General features: G+C 32.6%; 1 protein-coding gene across 1 annotated transcript; it reads left to right on the forward strand.

Annotated features, from left to right (window-relative positions):
• The first annotated feature begins 583 nt into the window (after positions 1 to 583).
• On the forward strand, positions 584 to 8,895 carry LOC133791813 (uncharacterized). Its single transcript, XM_062229725.1, has 9 exons — positions 584 to 1,038; positions 1,515 to 1,733; positions 5,575 to 6,205; positions 6,317 to 6,434; positions 6,528 to 6,814; positions 6,986 to 7,423; positions 7,538 to 7,774; positions 8,355 to 8,400; positions 8,747 to 8,895. Exons 1-9 carry the CDS (start codon positions 584 to 586, stop codon positions 8,893 to 8,895), a joined length of 2,580 nt encoding a protein of 859 aa, XP_062085709.1.
• Positions 8,896 to 23,041: the final 14,146 nt, after the last annotated feature.

A 23,041-nucleotide genomic window follows, 5' to 3' on the forward strand; every position in this document is an offset into this window, starting at 1 on the left:
ATCCATCAAATAAAAAGGTTTTAAGGAGTGCCCCTTTCCCTGTCTAGTGTCTACTGAATAAAAGAACAAGTTTTCAACATAAGGAACAAGATCCAGAATCTCAAGAGGGTGTCTCATCGTTACTTAAAGTTATACACATGGTTGTTTGTTTGGAATAAAATATTTATTTAGAAACTGTACCTTTATTTTTGTTATTTTACAAAATAAAACTACAATAAATTATTTTTTGAGAGTTGGGTCATCTCATCTACCAATAATACATGACTTCCTCTTCAATTCATTATTTTTGCAGATTCTTATTTAGTAATTAGAAAAATAAGAAGAGAAATCATTAACAACAAAATATTATTTTATTTTTAAAAAGTAACAAAATTTTAAAAATAAAAAAGTAAATTAGGCGTGCGTAGAATCCTCTCTTCTCTCGATGAAGAAGAAGAAGGTTACTCGAAAGCCTGCATCAAGATCTAGGAATGAGGAGCCCCATTCATCCATGCTCATGCCTGAATCTCAAATGAAGGATCAAGTACATAGCATGCATTAAGAGGTAGATCTACTATTGCAATTGTATGAAGGTAAGAAGCAGATGAAGAACCCATTATCGGAGGAAAATTTGAGCCCTGTTTGTGATGGTGGTCCAATTAACCTAGAGGAAGAAGTGCTGGAAAAGAATTGGGCTGCGGATTCTGAGAAGGATGATTTTCAAGCTTCAGCTCAATCTCATTGGGCGAATCTTAGGGATAAGCTTCTTATTAATGAGGCGGCCAATCTTCATTATGAGGAGCCGATTATGAAAAATGGGAAGAAAGTTGCTCAAATTGATATGGCTGAGATTGCAGAACAGGCTCAAAATTGGAGTTCTGCAGTGATATGTATGGTAATGGGAGCCAATCCCCCATTTGCTGTGTTTGAAGGCATTGTGAAACGAATATGGGGACACCTGGGCATTGAACGAGTTGTGAGGATGAATATGGGACTCACCATTGTCAAATTCAATGATGAGGCTACTAGAGATTTTGTTCTGGAGAATGGCATTGTGCAGTTCGACAAGAAGCCAGTTATTGTGCGACCTGTTGGGGTTTTATGCCCTAATTAAAACCCAAATTCTTTGTAATCTCATTTTATTATCAATAAAAGAATATAAATCTTTTTTTTTACTTGGTCAATCACTTTGCTCACATGTTTTATTTTCATGATTATTTGTTTAATATAAACTTCTATTAAATCCCGAGCATATAGCTAATCTTATTTATAGTGACGTAATCACAGTGGAATATAAATATGAATATATGTTCGTATTCCTGATCCTATTTTAGAACTTGGGGTTGTCTGGCTTATGTTCGTATTCCTGATCCTAAGAGAATTAAACTAGCAAGTAGAGCCTATGAATGTGTATTTATCGGATATGCAATTAATAGTAAAGCATATAGGTTCTATGATTTAAATGCGCATGTTATTGTGGAATCAAATGATGCTGATTTTTATGAACATAGATTCCCTTTTAAATTGAGAAATAGTGGGGGCACATCTACTAGCAACATTCCTGTGATTAGGGATAATGAACATATTGAGGATAGAGAATCAGAACCTAGGAGAAGTAAGAGAACTAGAGTTGCTAAAGATTATGGTTCTGATTTCTGTGTCTATACATTAGAGGAGGATCCTGCTAACCTCCAAGAAGCCTTGTGCTCTTTAGATGCTGACCTCTGGCAAGAAGCAATAAATGATGAGATGGAGTCTCTTGAGTCTAACAAAACGTGGCACTTAGTTGATTTACCTCCTGGTTGTAAGCCTATAGGTTGTAAGTGGATCTTGAAAAAGAAATTGAAACCCGATGGTACTGTTGAAAAATACAAAGCTCGTTTGGTAGCCAAGGGTTTTAGGCAGAGAGAAAATTCTTTGACACCTTTTCACCTGTTACGAGAATAACATCCATTAGAGTTTTGATTTCCCTAGCTGCAATTCACAATCTAGTTGTACACCAAATGGATGTTAAGACTGCATTTTTGAATGGTGAATTAGAAGAAGAAATCTATATGGATCAACCGGAAGGGTTTATGATCCATGGCCAGGAACATAAGGTTTGCAAGTTAGATAAATCTCTGTATGGTCTTAAGCAGGCACCTAAGCAATAGCATGAGAAATTTGACAATTTAGTTATCTCACATGGATTTAAAGTGAATGAAAGTGACAAATGCATCTATTATAAATCTGATAATGACATTTGCACTATTGTATGTCTATATGTGGATGACTTGCTCATATTTGGTTCGAATATCCATGCTGTGAATGTTGTGAAATCTCTGTTGTGTGCTAACTTTGATATGAAGGACCTCGGAGAAGCGAATGTAATCCTTGGTATTAAGATTACTAGGTCCGAAAAGGGAATTTCTTTTGATCAATCTCACTATATTGAGAAGATTCTAAAGAAATACAATTACTTTGATTGTAAACCTGCTTGCACACCATATGATCCAAGTGTAAAGTTATTTAAGAACACTGGTGACGGTGTAAGACAATCTGACTATGCGAGCATCATTGGCAGTCTTCGATATGCCACTGATTGTACTAGACCCGACATTGCCTATGTCGTGGGATTATTGTGCAGGTTTACTAGCAGACCTAGTATAGAGCATTGGCATGCTATTGAAAGGGTCATGAGATACCTAAAGAGAACCATGAACCTTGGATTACATTATCAGAAGTTTCCAGCTGTTCTCGAAGGTTATAGTGATGCAGACTGGAACTCTCTATCTGATGACTCCAAAGCAACAAGTGGCTATATCTTTAGTATAGCTGGTGGAGCTGTTTCTTGGAAATCTAAGAAACAGACTATTTTGGCACAGTCCACCATGGAGTCTGAAATGATAGCACTAGCTACAGCTAGTGAAGAAGCAGGTTGGCTGAGAAGCCTGCTAGCTGAGATCCCTTTATGGGAAAAACCGATACCAGCTGTGTTGATCCACTGCGATAGTACCGCGGCTATTGCAAAAATTCAGAACCGTTATTACAATGGTAAGAGACGACAGATACGTCGTAAGCATAGTACTGTTAGAGAGTTTCTCTCAACAGGAGCTATTAGAGTGGATCATGTACGCACTGATGATAACCTAGCAGATCCTTTGACGAAAGGATTAGCTAGAGAGAAAGTCCTTAAAACATCGAAGGGAATGGGACTATTGCCCTTAGAATGATGAATCACTCATGATGGTAACCCAACCTAAAGACTGGAGATCCCAAGAACTAGGTTCAATGGGTAATAACAAGTTGTGAAGTGATATGAGTTGAATCATGCTATTTCCGTTAAAGGAAATAGAAGCATGAATTCCTGAAGCGATGAGAGGATGAGTTAATAGAAACTCTTAATGAGATCTATACTCTATGTGGAGTGGAGTACCGAGCTATAGGAGTACTCTTGATAGACTCACCTATGTGAATGTGGAAGTGGGGCCGCTTCCTATGGAATTTGGGCAAAATTTCTAGAGCATTCACTATACTGGGATAGACGTGCATGGCCATTAACGCATGGGCTTTTTTTATTACACCCTTGAAAGGTTGGTGCGTGGTACGATGTTAGAAATAGAGTTCAAGACTACGTGTCACTCTAGTATAATCTAAATCATATTCACTACGCAAATGTTCAAATCGAAAGATACATTTGTTTATGCACAATCTTATAGATTCTGAAATTGCTCAAGAAAATATTTTTAAAAATTCAAGTGGGGGATTGTTGGAACCTTTTAAATGAATTATTAAAAAAATTGATACATTAGAGGTGTGTGTGATATGGGAAAAGTCCCACATGGATTTGGAACACTCTTCATAGAGTGTATATATATTGCAAATGCAATGACTTGGGGTGTGCCCCAAGGGGTACCCAGTTTTGTGCGAATGGGTGAGGACTCACACACTTGACCACCACACGCGCGCGCGCCGCCGCCGTCCGTCCGACCGAGCCGAGCTGAGCTGAGCTGGCTGGCGGGTGGGTGGTGTGGTGTCGTATTTAAGTTTTATTTTTTTTAACAAGGTATCTAAACGTTTATCCTTTTTTATTTAAATTTTAAAACGTTCACTTTAATAAAACAAAAACGGTTTTTATTTTAATTAAGATAAACGTTTTAGCCATTTAATCCTCCTCTGATTTATTAGAAAAACGTTTTTAGACGTTTTGGGGATTTTTCTGTGTATAAGTAAGATTGAACTATTTTGGAAATAAAATATATACAAACAGAGAATTCCTTTTGTTCTTACTGGGTTCTGGGTTCTACGAGAATTTTCTGAGAGCAATTTTTTATAAAGGGTGTACAAGAACGATCCTCTCGGTGCAGGGAGGGATCGTATAGAGGCTGTTTTATCCTGGGGACGGCGTGGTTGATAGACTGCCGTGCACACTTAGGGCAGAGCCGCGAAACGTCTTAAAGAGAGCGACTTTGTCCGTGACTCAGCCAGAAATATTGATCGGTAATTTCGTTCCATTATATTTTTCTATTGTGGAATATCAATAATTAATAGCGTATCTATATTTGTTATAGAGCGTTCTATGAATTCAAGAGTGCAATTCCAAGTCTATAGTGGAGTCACGAGGAATTAATAAGTTAGTAAATTTATTTGTTAGATTTATGATAACTTATTGGAGCTTGATTTCATAGGCCCATGGTCCCCATTGTACCTTGGATAAAATCATCTAGATAGTCTCAATTAATTGATTTAATTATCAATTAGAATTATCAAAGTTGACCAGGTCAATTTTGGATAGTTTCACAGAGTTGTGTAATTTTGAGAAGAAAAGAGAAATTATGGCAGATTTATTAATTAAGATAAATTGGTATCTAAATTAATAAATAAATTTAAATCAAGGTTCAAATTATAAATAATTAATTTGATAAAGGATTTAAATAATTATTTAATTAATTAAATCAATAGAAAATAATACATGCCTTGATTTTAAGTCCAATGGGCTTATAATCAAATGGGAAATTTCACGGGCCTATAGCCCATGATAATTTCGACCTAGGGCTTCAAAATGGCTGTTATTTTATTGATTTTTTAATTAAATTAAATGGCCTAATTGAGTCTATAAAAGGAGTGCTTAGAGAGAAGATTTTAGAGACGACAGATAAGTCACAAGTCAGATTTTCTGATAGTTTTATATTCTCTCTAAACACAAGTCCTTTTCTAAGCCTCTTTGTTATTTTCTCTTCTTCTCTCTATATCTATCTCATGTGTTGAGAATTGCCCACACTAGTCTAGGTGGTTCTAAGGATACATTGGAAGATCGTGAAGAAAATAGAAGATCGGATCAGTTTCTTGATAATACTCTGCGACAGAAAGGATACAAGAGTTAGAGAAACTGAAGGAATGACTCTTAATTCCGCTGCGTATACTGTAAGTATTATATTATTTGTTTATCTTTGAATTCAATTTTAGAAACATGTTTTAGGCTATCTCGTATTAATTTATTTAATATTAGATATACATGAAAATAAATAAAGATCATGTATAAGCTTTTCCAACACGACCTTGGACTCAAGATCTAGACACTATAAGGTTAGTCCGCTCTGTACCTCTTTGGATCAGACTGCCTAATCTAGGTCTTCAATATTGGGGAAAAAAATTTCTCGATGCCTTGGTTAGTACAATCGAAAAACCAATTATGGTGGACAAGTTTACAAAGGATAGGTCTATGATCAGATATGCTAGAGTTCTGGTTGAAATGGAGATAACTGAGGACCCTCCGTTTGTCATTTATTTTGTTAATGAGAGAGGACAGGTTCAAGAACAGTTTGTTGAGTATGAATGGCTCCCCATAAAATGCAATAATTGCAAAGGATTTGGTCATAATTTGGTTGATTGCAAGAAAAACAGCTCTAAGGGTTGGGTAAAAAAGAGTGCGACTGAACAGGAACATGCAGGAAACAATGTTGTTCCTGAGATTGCAGTTACTGATGCTAGTTCAGGTGATTCAACTAGAGTTCCTGTGGCTGTTAAGGAAGTGGAAGAGAAGCATGATGAGTCAGGGATAGATGTTCGAGGGGCAACTAAAGAAAAGGGACGTTCACAGGACCATCTCTTAACACCTAATCAGGACAACAAAGAGAATTGGGAAATTCTTAAGAAAGTTGGGAACTCAAAAGGGAGAAGGAAGTCTGTGAGATATGATTTGGACAATAAACAGAATGCTTTCAAGGTTCTTCAAGAACAGAGAAAAGTGAGAACTTAAATAACTCAAAGTCTGATGGACTGCTCAAATATTCTTAGTTGGAATGTAAGGGGTATGAATAAGAGAGACAAACAACATGCTATTATGAGTCTCTTAAAGATAAATAAAGTGGGATTTTGTGCTTTATTAGAGAATAAAATGAAGAAGGATAAAGTTGAGGATATGATTACTAAATTGTTATTTGGCTGGGAACACTATAGTAGTAATGTCACAGAAGGTAGAATTTTGGTACTTTGGAAGAAATCTTTTATCAAGGTTCAGGTCCTGCTGGAACAACAACAGTTTGTTCACTGTTTGGTTAAATTTACAGGCTTGCAGACGGATATTGTGGTCACTTTTGTTTATGGTCTTAACACTATGGTTGAGAGATTGGATATGTGGAGGGGTCTATCTTCTATTCATGTCATGAAAAAGCCTTGGTTGGTCGTGGGAGATTTCGATGTTGTGTTTAATTTTGATGACAGAATGGGAGGGAAGGCGATAAGTGCAACTGAGATTCTTGACTCTATTGCTTGGCTAGCCCATTCTCAGTTGGCTTCTCTCAAGAGCATTGGTTCTAATTTCACCTGGTCCAATAAGCAGGAAGGAGGGGATAGGGTTTATTCTAAAATTTATCATATGTTTATTAATGAAGATTGGATTGATGCCTTGCCTAACTCTATTGCTGAATTTCAATGGGATGTCCATTCAAACCATTGCTATTGTCTCATCAAGGCTCTTAAACTTGGAAATCTGGGCATAAAACCATTTCGATTTTTTAATTTCTAGATTGCTCACAGAAGGTTTAAAGAGGTAGTTATAGATAGTTGGCATAAGCCTATGGCAGTAGGGGGTTTACTGGGTGTGACTAAAAAGTTGCTTCGGCTGAAGCATATTTTGAAAGCTTTTAATAGGGAGGAAATTGGTGATGTTGAGCAGGGATATCATCAAGCTAAGGGAGACTATCAACCAGCACTAACTAGAGCTCAAGCTTCACCAACTGATACTACTGCTCAGGAGGCTGAAAATATAGCAGCAGTTCGCTATCAAGATCACTATGCTAGATACAAAAGTTTTTTTATACAGTGCAGCAAAGTTACATGGCTGCAGAAGGGTGATGATAATAATTCGTACTTTCATGTGTGCATTAAAAAAAGAAGGGAGGAGAATCATATTATTTCATTTCTGAATGAGCAGGGGGACATCATTGATGATTATAACAAAGTGGTTCATCATTTCCTGGACCATTTCAGAGGTTATATGGGAAGTACCAGTTCAGCTAAAAGTACTTTTAATTCTCATTGTATAGAGTTGGGTCCTTGTTTAGATATTGAGATGTAGCTGAGTTTAATTAGGGAATTTAGGAAATCTGATGTCAAGAAGGCTTTATTTAGCATACCGGGCACAAAAAGTCCAGGGCTGGATGGTTATGGTTCAAAGTTTTACAAAGCAATGTGGCAGCATATAGGTGATGACATATCAGAGGCAATCCTTGAGTTCTTTCATTATGGGAAGATACCTGTTGAACTTAATGAAACAGTGCTGGCTTTAGTCCCTAAAACTGATATGCCTAGCAAGGCGATTGACTATAGGCCCATAGCGTGCTGCAATACTTTATATAAGTGCATTTAAAAAATGCTATGCAGTAGGCTCTCAGAAGTTTTACCCACTCTAATTAGTCATAATCAAGATGCCTTTATAAAAGGGAGATTTCTAGCTCATAATATTCTAATTTTTCAAGAATTACAATAGAATGAATACTTCCCCGAGGTGTGCTTTAAAGATAGACCTAAGTAAGACCTATGATACAGTGGACTGGTGTTTTTTGGAGAGGTTATTAATTTGTCTTCGATTTCCTACCAAGTTCATTCATTGGGTGATGGTGTGTCTCCGAGGTACTTCTTATGTTCTCATGATGAATGGAAGATTGCAGGGGGGATTTCAGAGAGTTAAGGGGCTTCGTCAAGGAGAACCTATCTCACCATTACTGTTTGTTTTAGTTATGGAATACCTCTCTCGGTTGCTTCAACTAGGGGCTTTGCAACTAGACTTCCGATTTCACCCTATGTGTAAAAGTCTCAAGATTATCAACCTATGCTTTGCTGATGATTTAGTGATTTTTTGAGCTAACAGTGGCTCAGTTTAGATTGTTAAACAGGTTTTTGATGACTTCTGCAGCAGTACAGGAATGAAGGCTAATCTCAGTAAGTCTTAAGTGTTTTTTGGTGGTGTTTCGGCAGCTGTCAAGGTCCAGTTACAATAGATTTTGCAGCTCGAAGAGGGAACTTTCCCTCTCAAATATCTAGGGATTACTATGAGACCAAAAAAATGGAGAGTGGCAGATTGTGGTGAGATCCTTAAAAAAATTAAACTAAGGCTTCATACTTGGACTAGTAGACATCTATCTTATGCTGGGCGGACTCAACTCATTTCCTCTGTTCTTTTGGGGTTGCGAAATTATTGGATGAACATCTTCTTGCTCCCTCAAAGTATAATCAAAGAGGTAGAAAAGCTATGCTTGTGGTTTCTGTGGGGTAACAATGGTACCAGAAGCAACTTTCATCTCACTTCCTGGTCCACTGTCTGCTTGCCAAAAACTTTTGGAGGATTGGGTTTCGGTGAGGGAGCTAAGTGGAACAAGGCAATGCTTGGCAAATACGTTTGGGCTATTAGTCACCAACAGGAGACTCTGTGGGTGAAATGGATAAACATTGTTTATTTAAAGGGTCAAAATTTCTAGCACTACCAACTTAAGGCAGATACAAGTTGGTACTGCGTAAAATCTGTCACATTCGTGGAATTTTTACTCAAGAAGACATTGATAAAGCTGGCAGTCAAGGGAGATTCAAAATTAGGTTGCTTTATGCGAGTTATATACACCAAGACCCAGTCAAGTACCATCACTTTGTGTGGAATAGAATGAGTGTGCCTAAACATAGATTTATTACTTGGCAAGCAGTAAATGATAAGTTGTTAACCTGAGATCACTTGCATAGGGTGCTTATGCATCTTGATTGCATCCTCTGCCCGGTTTGTGAACAAGCTGAAGAGACCCATGTACATTTATTTTTCGATTGATGTGTTCTCTCAGCAGGTGGTGCATCAAATCCAAGATTGGATTGGCTGCAAATGGCCTTTAAAATTCAGTAGCTGGACCCGGTGGATTGAAGATATGAGAAGAGATGTTAAGGCAACAATTGTGGCGGCTGTTTTCTCAGCAACAATTTATTACATTTGGCATAATAGAAATACTTGTTTTGTTCATAATTACTCTCTTAGAGTCAATCTTGTGGTTGATATGATAAAAAAAGATATCATATATAGAATTAGTTGCTTTACACAAAAGAAAATGAAAGGAAATGAGAAACTTTTAGTTAGGAAAATATGCTCATTGTAATGTGGCTGATGCCTTATCCTTAAGGGAGGTTGTTTGATTGTATTTTGTTTGTGATTAATAAAGCCTTTCTTTCTTGATAAAAAAAAAAACAAAATATTATTTGAAAATTTAAATTATTTATTATCGGAGCACTCCCAATTATTTTTCTACTCAATTATTTAAATTCATCATTAAAATTCTACTTTTTTTTTATTTTACCTTTAATTTTTACATTATACTATACAATAATTTCTTTATTTTTTTTTTCATTATGCTATATTATTTTAATCACGTTTAACTCATTTCAAATATAAAATAATGAGAAAAGTGAAAATGATCGATGAAGCAAAAATATATTATTTTAAAAAATATATATATTAAATGATGAATAGTAATCTCTAGATGTAGAGAAAACATTAGTTATAGCATGAGGTAAAAAAAATGTAAAGTGGAACATACATTGAAGTGTATTTTTTTTTTATCTTTTATCTCTAGATGTATCTCTATTTTATTTGAGACGAAATTACTCTAAATATGATATTTTTAAAAAAATTTGAAAAGTATGGCTGGTTTTTTTTTACTTAATATTTTTTTTATATATTTTCATGGGAGTTTGTTTCCCATGTATTTGTAATATTTTATTTATAGACTATATTTTACTTAATAAAATCGTAGTAAGTGGTTGTGATATTTTTGTGAGGGTATTTTTATCATTTTGATGTACTTTTTTTATTATTTTGATTTTATAAAAATACATTAATTAATATTATTTAATAAAATAATTAAAAAATAATAATCAATTTTTCCATGAAAGGGTACTCAAATACATAGTTGTAGTGTTTATTCATCTACTTTCATTCTTCAGCACATTTTTAATTGCATTCCTCTTCTTCTTCCTTCATTTGTATGAGTGAGTAGCTTGTTTCATTTGATCATGGTTTGGTGTAGCTGGTTACCATTATGATTTTTTGTTTCTTTTTTTGTGAAATGGTAGTTTTTAGTTACCATTTTTTTAGTGATGTGGTGGTAACCAATTACCACTATGAAATTAATATTTATGTTTTTAGTGATGCAGTGGTAACTGGATGTCATTATCAAAATAATTTTTATTTTTTAGTGACGTTGGGATAACTAGTTAGCACTATCAAAATAACAAACTTAAAGAATAATAATAATTAAAAAAATACGTTATAACATAAACTGATCATGATGGTAATTGGTTACTTAACCAAATCTGAGAAATAAAAGTGATCATAACTGGTTACTTAGCCTAAGAAAAAGCAATCGTTGTGATAACTGGTTACTTAGCCATATTTGGAAAAAAAAATTAGATATGAAAAAGAAAAAATGATCGTGATGGTAAAACTTGTTACTTAAGCAGATTTGCCAAAAAAAATCGTTATGGTAATTGGTTACTTAGGAAGATCTAGAAAAAAAAACAAATCTAAAAAACGATCATGATGGTAACTGGTTAGTTAGCCAAATATGAAACAACCAAGAACAAGAACGCAAAAAAAAAAAAAAAGACGAATCGGAGATGGCATCGGCGATGATCGGAGGTACGACGTCCGTTTTGGTTGCCGGCGTGAGAGGGCTACCATTGTTGAGAAAGAAAATGGATATAGGGTTGGTTGCCATGTTGTGAAAGAAAATGGAGAGAGGAAATTGTTGGGGAATACGTGAGGTAGAGAGGAGAATAAGAGTGAGAGAGAAGTACTTTATTTGGTAATCAGGTTTGTATAATTAATGAGTTACCGTATTTTAAACTTTTTTTTTTTGCTGGAGTTATCATATTTTGTGGCATAAATTTTATGACCATATATATTAAAAGTAACTTGTTTTTTCTCATATTTTTCTAAAAAAACCTGTTATGTTTCTTTTTAATTTATTTATTTCTACATAACTGTTCTTCTAAAAAAATAAATACATATAAAGAAAAGAAAAAAACAAGAAGAAGAGAGAAAATATTTTTATTTAATTAAATATTTTTTAGATAGAATTTTAAGTCTAACAAAATATGACCATACTCCTTCAGTAACATTAGATATAATTGCCAAGAAAAAAAATACATTAAGTTTAACAAATTATAAAATTTAGACACATTTTGCATTGAAAATTTTAGGTGAATTTTCAATTCTTTTCCTAATTCTCTATAGTTTTGGTTTCTATTACAATTCTATCCATCAAACACTAAAAATTAACAAATATAATATGGAGACAAATCAAACTCGATGGTTGGATGTTGGGATGACAATTTAATTATAGAGGAAATTACATTTTATATGAGATTTTTAATAGTGTGCAAAAATATGGTTTTCTTCAAAAAAAAAGTTAATATGTGGCTTTTTTTAAGAATTTTTACTTTTATGGGTTTATTTTCCTATATTTTTTTTTTATAAAAGTTGGTTTATGTCATATTTTTACTCTTAATCAAGTTTTATTAATTTGGAAAGGTATGTTTGTAATTTGATTATTATTTTTTTTAGCTTATTTATTTTTTATATTATTTGCATACAACTAATTTTATATTAAATTTTTCTTTGGTCGTTTTGCAAAAATTTTTTTTGTAATATGAATTGTGTTTATTATTTTTTATTTATTATAAACATATTTTTCTTTTTTTTTAGATTGTATGTTTCTTTTTTCAAATCCTGAGTAAGATAATCAGTTACTTGATTGATCTTTGACAATTATGTAAAAAAAAAAAACCATAGAGCTAGGTTTTATAACATATACCAAGAGGAGTAACCTTCTGCCATAAGAGGGGTAACCAGTTACAATAACAGGGGTGACAGGTTACTCCTATTAAATATGAAAAGAAACATCAAATTTGAATGAAAAAGAGGAAGAACACTTCATTAAAAAAAAGGAAGAAGAAGTAACTATGATTTTAGTAACATAGGTAACTAGTTACTATAAAGAACATAGAAATATACACACACATCAGAACGTGAAGGTAACCAGTTACCCCTAGAAATATACACACAAAGAACATGAAGGTAACCAGTTACCCCCATAAATATACACATAACGAACGGGAAGGTAACCAGTTACCACAGATCTGAAGATAGAAAAAAAAAATCAGATCCACCACTTTCTCGTCGCTCTCATGTTCTTCATATATATATTTTTCTAAATTTGAATGTTACCATTAGGGTAACTAGTTACCCATTCACGTTTTCATATTTTTATTAGTTTTCTTTCTAAATTTTGGTTTTCCTATAAGGGTTAAAGTGAAAATAAAATGCTGACAAAATTTATTTGAATTTTTTTACATATAGTGGACAAAAACTATATAAAAAATTACAATAATAGAAGATAATAAATAAAAAAAATAGTAAAATAATTATATAATGTTAGAATATATGTGTGAAAAAACGAACAAAAAATGGAATGAGAAAAGAATAAGTACAAAAAATTAAAAAAAAAAAGAAGGAAAAAAAAAACTTAGGATAGAAAACTAAAAAGATATGAAAACAAAACAAAAGAAATGATGAAGTAAAAAAAAAAGATGAATGAATAAAATTGAAAATAAGAAGAAGAAAAATAATAGAAAATGGAAAGAAAAAAATATATGAATGACAAAATTGGTCGAAAAAAAAAAAAAAAAAGTGGAAGAAGAAAAAAAAAAGGTCATATGTGTGAAAAAAGAAAAAAATAATGGAAGGAGAAAATAATAAATACAAAAATGAAGAAAAAAATATAAGGAAAAAATGACCAAAAAAAATGAGAAAAAAAAAGGAAGAAAGAAAACTGAACACATATGAACAAAAAAAAACAAAACAATACAAAAGAAAGAAAGAAAAATATATATATATAGAAGAAGAAGAAGAATGGAAAGAAAAAAAGGATGAAGGAAAAAATTAGTAGAAAAAAATAAAATAAAATTACTTTCAAAATCAAAGAAAACATAACTATGATAAAAATGTGACATTTTTATATTCTAGTTAGCTACTAATTGTGTTTCTCATACTTTAATTTTTCTTTAATAAATTTTTTCATACAAGTTAAGAAAAATATAATTATCATACTTTTGCACATTAATAGTATAAAAGCCATATTTTTTTTTTTTAAATTCACTTAATTCTACGGCCCAAACCCGACTAGAGGGTGGGGCAAATGGAACTTGGGCCCAAAGCTGCAAAATTTAGCCTAAAAACTTCATGGGAAATTTTTACTTACATACAACTAAATTAAAGAATTTACTATAATAATATCACATATATTATTTACAAAATTATATACAATATATACCATTTTAATAAACATAATTATAAAACACACAATCCCACCAATTCATCCACTTTCTTTATTTTTATATATATATCTATTCTATATAATAAGTGTGTAGATAACGGAAATTCTTGGTTTTAACGGTTTTTTATTTTTTTAATGTTAATTTTAAAAGAATATTCTTATATTTAACAGAATATTATTATATTTAATGGTAGTTTGTAAACACGTTAACTTAAATAAAATAAAATAAATAAATAATTAGAAAAATTAAAATAGGATATTTTTTTAGATATTTTACAATGATAATTATTTAAAAATAATAAATAATTAAACAAATTAAAATAGAATATTTTTGAGATATTTTACAATAATAATAATTTAAAAATAATAAAAGCATACGTTTTATAAATTAAATAAAATTTAATTAAACTTAAACTCACTTATTAAAATAATATCATACTAAACATATAATATAATCTACTGTCAATTAGCAACAAATTGTTTTAAAAAAAAACTAGCAAGAAACTTAAATTCAAAATCCACGTATAATATTTAATATTACATTAAACATATAATATATAACCTATTGTTGTCACTCTCAAATTCAAAAACTAGAACAAACATAAACTTAAAAAAAAAAAAAAAATTATTTAATTAAAATAGGATATTTATTTGAAATTTATATGACATTAATATAAATTTAATAAAAATAATTAATAAATTTTATAAATAAAACTAAACATGCGTGTATATTGCACGTTGTTTGTATCTAGTATATATATATATATATATGGGTGCACTCTTAATGGTTACTACCCATGGATAGTTACTTTAATATTAACCATTGGATTAAGATCAATAGTTCATATTTATAGTTGTTAATTAATATTTCTAAAAATAAATTTTTATTTTTCAAATTTTTGGAAGGTTTAACTGATGGAAAAAAGTGTATTTATTATGAAAATATAATATTGTAAACTTTTCATTTTTCAAATATATGTCAATTTTTAAATATAGCTAGTGTCTCTCATTGATTGGACACAACATTAATTATGGGAAAAGAAAAATTACTAAATTCGAAATTAATGTAGGAAAAAAAATATTTACTTGTTAGTGACTTGCTATACCAAGTCACTATGTTATCAAATTATCATAATTGTTAGTACCCATCTATGGGTAGTAACCATTAAGAAGTCTTCCATATATATATATATATATATAACTTTCTCATATTTAATGTTATAGGAATTCAAATATTAATTATATAATATACAAAAATATGATCTAAAATAGCATATTTCTATATATGTTTTGATGCTAAATGATTGTGTTAATAAATTTAAACCATATTAAATAGACAATATTTAGTAAATAATTCAAATAATAAACTAACTAATACATAAATTAATTAATTAAAAATTTATTATAAATATTTTAGACGATTTCGTGCAAAAAAAAAACATCACTTTTTTGTGCAATGCTTGTTTTACATAAACATAATTGTTTATTGTGGTAATTAAAGAAAACAATTCAATCCAGTATTATTTTTTTGTAACAAATTGCAAACATATTTGTTTAGATATTTCCAAGAAAAAAATAAATTAAATAAACTTTAAGGTCCTTTATATATGAATCGTTATTTTACTTCAAATTACTTTAATGAACAATCTTTATGTTTAATAAACATAATTATTTTTTAAACATGTTGATTAAAAAATAAACAAGTTTTTTTTTTCTATATTACATAATTTATCACTTTAACTCGATTTTGACCATACAAAACATTGTAAGTGTTTATTTTTTATAAAATAAAACATATATACAGATTTGTTTTTTTTGTCTTATATCATGTTGATAAGAGTAATCTACATCTAGATTGAATAATATAAACAGTTTTGTATATGATTTGATAATAGGAGACACAGAATGACCATGATTTATGTTTACAACATATAGGTTATGTAAAACTATTTTAACGAACATTTTTTTCAACGGATTCTTGACATGACTATTTTTTTATTACTGCAAAAAAATATTGTTTTTTTATTGGTTCACTTATTCATTTAGCAATAAACTAATATATTTATTATATTACACACTTAAATTGTTTTTACCATCAAAACTATCATTGTAAATGCTTATTTTTTTTTGTAATATATAAACATACATTTTGTATTAATTCCTTAAAAAAAATGTACATATTGGAATTAGTTAAACTAAATTGTTTATTATATATCACAATTTGTTAAGTAAAACTATTTTAGGTTTAAGAATCAAAATGTGGTTCTTTTATTGGTTCACTCATTGATTTAATAATAAACAAATTTGTTTATTATATTACACAATTTAACACTTATAACTATTTTGATTATGAAAACAGCACTGTATGATTGTTATCTTACAACACATTCATAACAAAAATCTACATCCTAATGAAAGAGTATAAATATTTGTGTATATGAATTAACACTTGTTGAAAAAAATATATAATAATTACTCAAACATATATAAAGATATATGGAGTTTATAAAAAAAAAAAAACATAAACAAAATAGTTAATAAAATAAAATAGAAAAATGATAGAAAAAAATAGTATATCAAATTATTACCACAATATATATGGTGATTATTAAAACAATATAAACAAAATAGTTACTAAAATAAAACAAAAATGATTATAAACAACATAAAGATTAAAGATATTGATTCAAAATAAAAAAATTGAAAGATTAATTCTGAAAAAGACTAATAACACACTGAAAAAATAACAATAAAAAATCTAAAACAAATCAACAAAACAGTTGATAACAAATTGTACACCAAATGCAATAGAGTAAAATAAACAAAATAGTTTATAGAATAAAATAAATAAAACAATTTATGACTTATAAAAATTGTTCAATAAACAAACAACCTAAAATGTTTTTAAACATTAGAAACACTAAATATATTGATTCAAAATAAATTAACAAAATGGTTAATTTTTATAAAGATTTATAATATGGAAAAAATAACAATAAAAAATCTATTACATACGAGCAAAATAGTTTATAACAGATTGAATAAAAATATGAATATAATGAAATACACTAAACAATTTATGACATATGAACATTAAACAATAAAAAAAAACCTAAATGTTTATAAACATCATAAAACTAAACATGTTGATTCAAAATAAATAAACGGGAAGGTTGATTCTTAGAAAAACTTATACAACATGGAAAACAAAATTAAACAAATCCATAACAAATTAAAAAAAATACTATAATCCCTAAACTTATAAAAGAACAAAAAGAAACAAAAAAAATAAATAAAAATATACATTTAATTTAGCAACCACGATAGCTGATGGACCCAAAACGAGTATGTTTTAAAAATTTATAACTCGCAAGCGCACGAATCGTATATGAAATATAGTGTTCGTGTAAGTACGAGATCGAACCCAAAAGAGTTGTCTAAAATAAAAAAAGAAAACTATTTTAAACAAAAATTAATAAATTCTAACATAGCTCCAAAGATTGATGAGATTTAATGTCATGAACATAAAATAAAAGATTTCAAATAAAACTATTTAAGATAATACAAATAAACCAATAATGATTTGAACATAAGTATTAAAAGGAAAGATTATTAAGATACTAGAATCCAAAAAATGTAAGTTTAATAATACTTATTAGTATATTGATTCCCAAGTTTTAGTGATAGTTAAAATAAGTCAAACTATCATTTTCCAAATAGATTTATAATTTTAAGCACAAATTACTTCTAAAAATATAGGATATATCTTCACTTTTCAAAAAGTATAATTTCAAAGTATTTAATGTAAATCAACCTAATGAAACAACAACAAATCAAATAGCATTATTTATAAGGCAAAACATAATATTTTTGTTCTAAGCATTGGATGTGTACAATTTAATGACACATCTTACACAAAGAATATTATGTTTTGCAAAATGAAGAACAATGTGCATATTATCTAACAATCCAAAATATGAGATATTAAAGATGAAAGACATATATGAAGAAGAGAAATCCATAAACTTTGTTGCATTACAAGGGAAATCAACATACAACATAAATATTATCTAGTTACAAGTTGCTTCATCATGATCTTAATAATCTTATGAAAAAGATTAGAAGCACATAACTATAATATAAATTACAAAATAAACAAAATACATACTTGAAAATGCTCTTGAAAAACCCCCAAAATGGAAGAGAGAATGGTAACCCAAAAATTAAGCACCCCAAAAATGGTCTTGAAATTCTATATTTATAGCCAAAATTAGATTATTAAAATAATCAATTTAAATTGATTAGATTAATTAAATTAATTATAATATGGCAAATATGAGTAAATTGTAGAGTGTAATGATGATTTTGTGGTGAAAATGTGTAGAAAAATTGGGTAAAAATGGTATTTTAGGGACAAGGGGACAAATAGGCAAGAGAGTCATTTGTTGGGCTCAATAAGCACCAAGGGGGCTGTGGCAGGGAGCTGGGCCAGTTTTCAGGCGGCTAGGCTTTGGGCCAGGTGGCTGCTGGGAGGCTGGGAAGCTGCTTTGGGTGGGCTTGGGCTTGGAGCAGCTGGGACGTGTGGAGGTGGGCTGGTGCTGGTGTGGGCGTGAAGGTGCTGGCGTGTGGAGGTTGGGCTGGGCCGAAGGTGGCAGTTGGAGGCTTGGCTGAGCAGGCGGCCCAGGTATGGGAAGCAGCAGGCGTGGGCCTGGGAGCTGGGCTGCAGGTGGGTCGGGCACACACGGCTGGAGGCATGGTGGCTGCTGAAGAATAGCCTAGAGGTTTCGGCTGGGCTTTGGGAGCTTGGGCCTATATGCTTTTCTTTTGGTATTTCAATAATGCCATTTTTTCCTTTCTTTTTCTTGGATTTCAAGAGCAAAAAAACAAAAAAACAACATAATTCCTACAAAATAAATATAAATTAAGTCATGATAAAATATTTTCAATTATAAAATAAATCATATTAATTAAAACTAAATTTACTTAAACATTTAAGCTAAAAAATGCATCTTTTTACTTCTAACTTAACAATACTAATTTCAAATAATTAAACTATAACAAATTATAATAAAATATATATTAAAACGTATAAAAATCTAAAAAAACTATAATAAGACTAATAAATTCAAAATTACTTAAGAACTTAATAAGTTACTTAAAAACTCAAAGAATAAGCTACAATTAGCATAAAAATGTGGTAAAATAACTCTATTTTGTAGAGTTATCACACCCCCAAACTTAAAGTTTTGCTAGTCCTCAAGCAAAAGAAAAATTAAAACACACATTTTTTATTGGTGATATAAAAAAGATTTTCTCAAAAATTGCACAATGACAATAGTTCTAAAAAATGATTATGGATAAAAGTTAAGCTTATGTAATTAATTAAATTGTCAATTTTGCTTTTGAAAAGAGGTTTTCATTATAATTGTTTTTCACTTAAACTTATAAGAAATAAAAGTGTTCTTATTATGAAAAATGTAATTTTTGTTATAAGCAAAATTGACCCAATAATTAAAGACAAAGCTTAAAAATTATTCATATTTTTAAGAGAATTAGATTCAAACTCAATCAAGATTTTTATCATTGAAAATGAAAAATATCACCAATTTTTTTTTTTTTTAATTTTTTTTTTACTTTTTATGAAAATGAAAAAAAAATTATGATTTTTGTTTTTGTTTTTTTAACAATGTTACTCCCAGATTTCGAGCATGAGATTGTGATCCCGAAATCTAGGCTCTTCAGGTGTGAGCTCGAAATATACACAGTCGTGATATGATTTTTCAATCGGGCTGCTTGGTTGTAATTAACGACCTCGAAAAGCTCAAGGATGTGTAGCCTCGAATATTCTCTGAGTTCCAATGGCCATGGTTTGACACTTATATATATATTTTCCCTGATACATCTCTTGCCTTCAGACGAGATGGCTCGAGCTCGGGAAGTGTAAGCTCAAATGAGATGACTTCATCAATAGTTACTTATTCCGAGCATATGCAAAGTTAGGCGACAAGCTCGTGATCGACTGCTAGTCTCAAAGATTTGATGAATCTCATACCTGAGTTAATCAGTTATATGTGAACATATTTATTGTTGTACAATCCCATTGTTTAAGGGATATTATTTAATCTGTTATCCGATCCCACATTTTATGGGACGTTTCCATGTATGTAGGAAATAATGCATTAAATAGCATTATATTAATTGATTTACAGAATATCTTCCCGAGATATGTGGGAATGAATTATGCAACCTTCTCTATAAATAGAGAAGGAAGCTCCATTCATGAGGAGGATTTTCTGATTTCTGGAGAGAAAACTCTTGGCAACTATTCTCTTAAAAGTTACCAGAAAACTCCAAAGTTCTAATAACAGAAACTCGTGGACAAGGCAGATTTAACTGATGAACCAGGTAAAAACCCATTGTGTTCATCTTTGCTTATTTCCTCTAATATTTTCTTGTTTAATTGCTCTCCTATTTAAGTTGACGAAAAATGGCGTCAACAGTTTGGTGCTTTCATTGATAGCCATTAAACAGTACGTGCGTGAGTCTGTTCAGTCAGAAAGCCTCTCGGATTAGCAATGGCAACAAATGATCCCAATATTCCTAAGGAGGAAATTTTAGATGAAGCAGAGTACCCCCGACACCCTGGAAAGCAGCCTATGGTGAATTCTGATCCCGATGAGAGGAGTGGTTCATCCGACTCTTGGGGACCACCGTCCCCCAGGGACGACGAGGACATGTATTACAATCCTGAACGATACGTCCCAATAGTGGAACTCGAAAATCGCCAACTGTGGAAGCAGTTGGTAGAAGCTAAGAAACGCAACGAAGTGCTAGCCAGACTATTTGCTGAAGCACAGGCGGCTCAGGCCCCACCTCCGCAAGATGCCCAAGCTCCGCCTACGCGGGACGTTCACGTTCCACCGAGTAGGCCTCGGGGACGACCGCGCAAAAATGCGGCCACCTGAAGAGTAGAGCAACCTGCTCCGCCGAGACGCTGGAGAATTAACCGGGTTGAAGGTCCTGCCAACCCAACTGCGGAGGCACTGAATGGGTAGGGAATAACTGAGCTCCCTCGGAGGCTTGGACTCGAAATCCTGGTACCACGCAGAACGTGGCAGAACCTGATCGAGCAAACTCAGGGCCTTCTAGGCCCCGTAACGGATGGCAGCCACCATCGCCAATAAGACACCCACCATCGCCAATAAGGCACCCCTCGCCACTTCGGAGGGATGCATAACCAATCCAAGGTGATAAGGAAAGGAGAGCTAGGCGAAGGGATGGGAATGGGGAAACTGCTAGGGAGCATAGCGGTCCCAATCCCATGAGAAGCCAAATGTCTCGATCTCAAACTATTGAGACAAGGTGACAAGCAAGAAATTCATCCCGTAATAATCATGTAATGAGTCATGTCAGTGAAGGCTCAGGTGATACCAGGTCTGTGAGTATATACGACCAGGAACCTAGCTGGAAATCGAAGAGATCACCCAGATTTATGAGAGCATCTGAACCATAATCGGGGGCGTGATTATCCATCGAATCCAGATCTAAGAGATCACCTCAATGGGCGTAGGCACACTGCGCAGGGGCGCGAAACTGGAGTTGTAATCAAAGATAACCAGTTCCCGCTGATTCAAGTCAGAACACCCTAGATCCTGTCCAAGAAAGGATTGACCAGTTGGAAAGAGTATTCAAGCTCTTACAAAATGAACGAAGCCGAGAAAGGGACGAAGAGTTCGATGAAGAACTCAAGCCCTTTGCCCCACACATCTCTAGCACCCCGTTTCCTCAAGGATTCAGAATTCCTCATGTCCCACCATTCGATGGAAATTTGGATCCATAAAGTCATTTAAGTACATTTAACACAATCATGCGACCCAGTAATGTGGGCTACGAGCTCAGGGGCATGCTGTTCCCAGCCTCTCTCACGGGACCAGCGAAGAACTGGTTCGAAAAATATAAGAGACATTCGATTGCTTCTTGGGATCAATTATCAAGAGATTTCAAGAAGCAATTCAAGGCCATGGTCGGCATTAAGCCCCAGGCATCTGCCTTGACCAATGTCCGACAGCAGCTAAATGAAACACTGAAGAGTTATTTCACAAGGTTCAATTTGGAAGTCGCTCGAGCTCGTGACGTCGACGATAGTGGCCATTTAATTGCTGTCCGAGCTCGAGTAATGCCTGGAAGTCCTCTCTGGGAAGATATGCAAAGGAAGCCTGTAAGGTCCTTAACCAAGTTCAATCGACGAGCTCAAAGGTTTGTTAATGTAGAAGAGGCAAGGTCAGCATTGAATATGACCTCTCAGCCCATAACTACAGCAACAAACACAAACTCTGCCTCGACCTCGGCCGATCCTATGACTTTAAAACCCCCTGGGGACAACCCTTCTAAGAGAAAGAAAAATGAAGGGAATAATTTCGTGGCGGATGGGAGAAAGAAGAAGAAAGGGGAAAGATACTTCTCTGTATACAAGGTGTATACCGAGCTCAATGAGTCTCAGGAGAATATCTACCTGGCTAATGAAAATCAGGTCCCTTTCAGACGACCTGACCCCATGAGAAACCAAAAGGCGAAAAGAGACTCCAATAAGTACTGCAGATTCCATAGAGATATCGGACATACAACCGATGAGTGAAGGAAATTAAAAGATGAGATCAAAGGCCTGATCTCGAGAGGATATTTCAGGTAGTACATAAGAAATCAGAACCCCAATCAGGCCTCCACCGACCAAAGGGCAGCAGCTGCACCACCTACCGCACGGGAAGACGAACGACCCCCTTCGATAGATGGAGAAGATGTCATAACCATCTCGGGGGGACTCCATATTGCAGGATCGGGCAGGAATGCCTAGAAAGGATACTTAATGAGATGAAAACTGGTGACAGGTCTCCCTACGAACCTGAACCCAGAGCTCCGAAACAACAAAGGGTTGAATCTCAACCCATAACTTTTACTGAAGATGACGCGTCCCATGTACAGTTCCCTCATAATGACCCGATGGTCATCACCCTTCAGCTCACGAACAAGAGGGTACACCAAGTCCTGATTGATAACGGGAGCTTGGTAAATATCCTTTACAAAGCCACTTTAGAAAAGATGGGACTTGTGCTTCGCGACCTAAAAGCCTACGCAACTACGTTGTACGACTTTTCAGGAGAAGAGATTGCCTGGATGGTATCCATCGAACTCCCTGTAACCTTGGGAGACTACTT

This window comes from Humulus lupulus, chromosome 7 (assembly GCF_963169125.1).
Source record: "Humulus lupulus chromosome 7, drHumLupu1.1, whole genome shotgun sequence".
Lineage (NCBI taxonomy): Eukaryota > Viridiplantae > Streptophyta > Magnoliopsida > Rosales > Cannabaceae > Humulus > Humulus lupulus.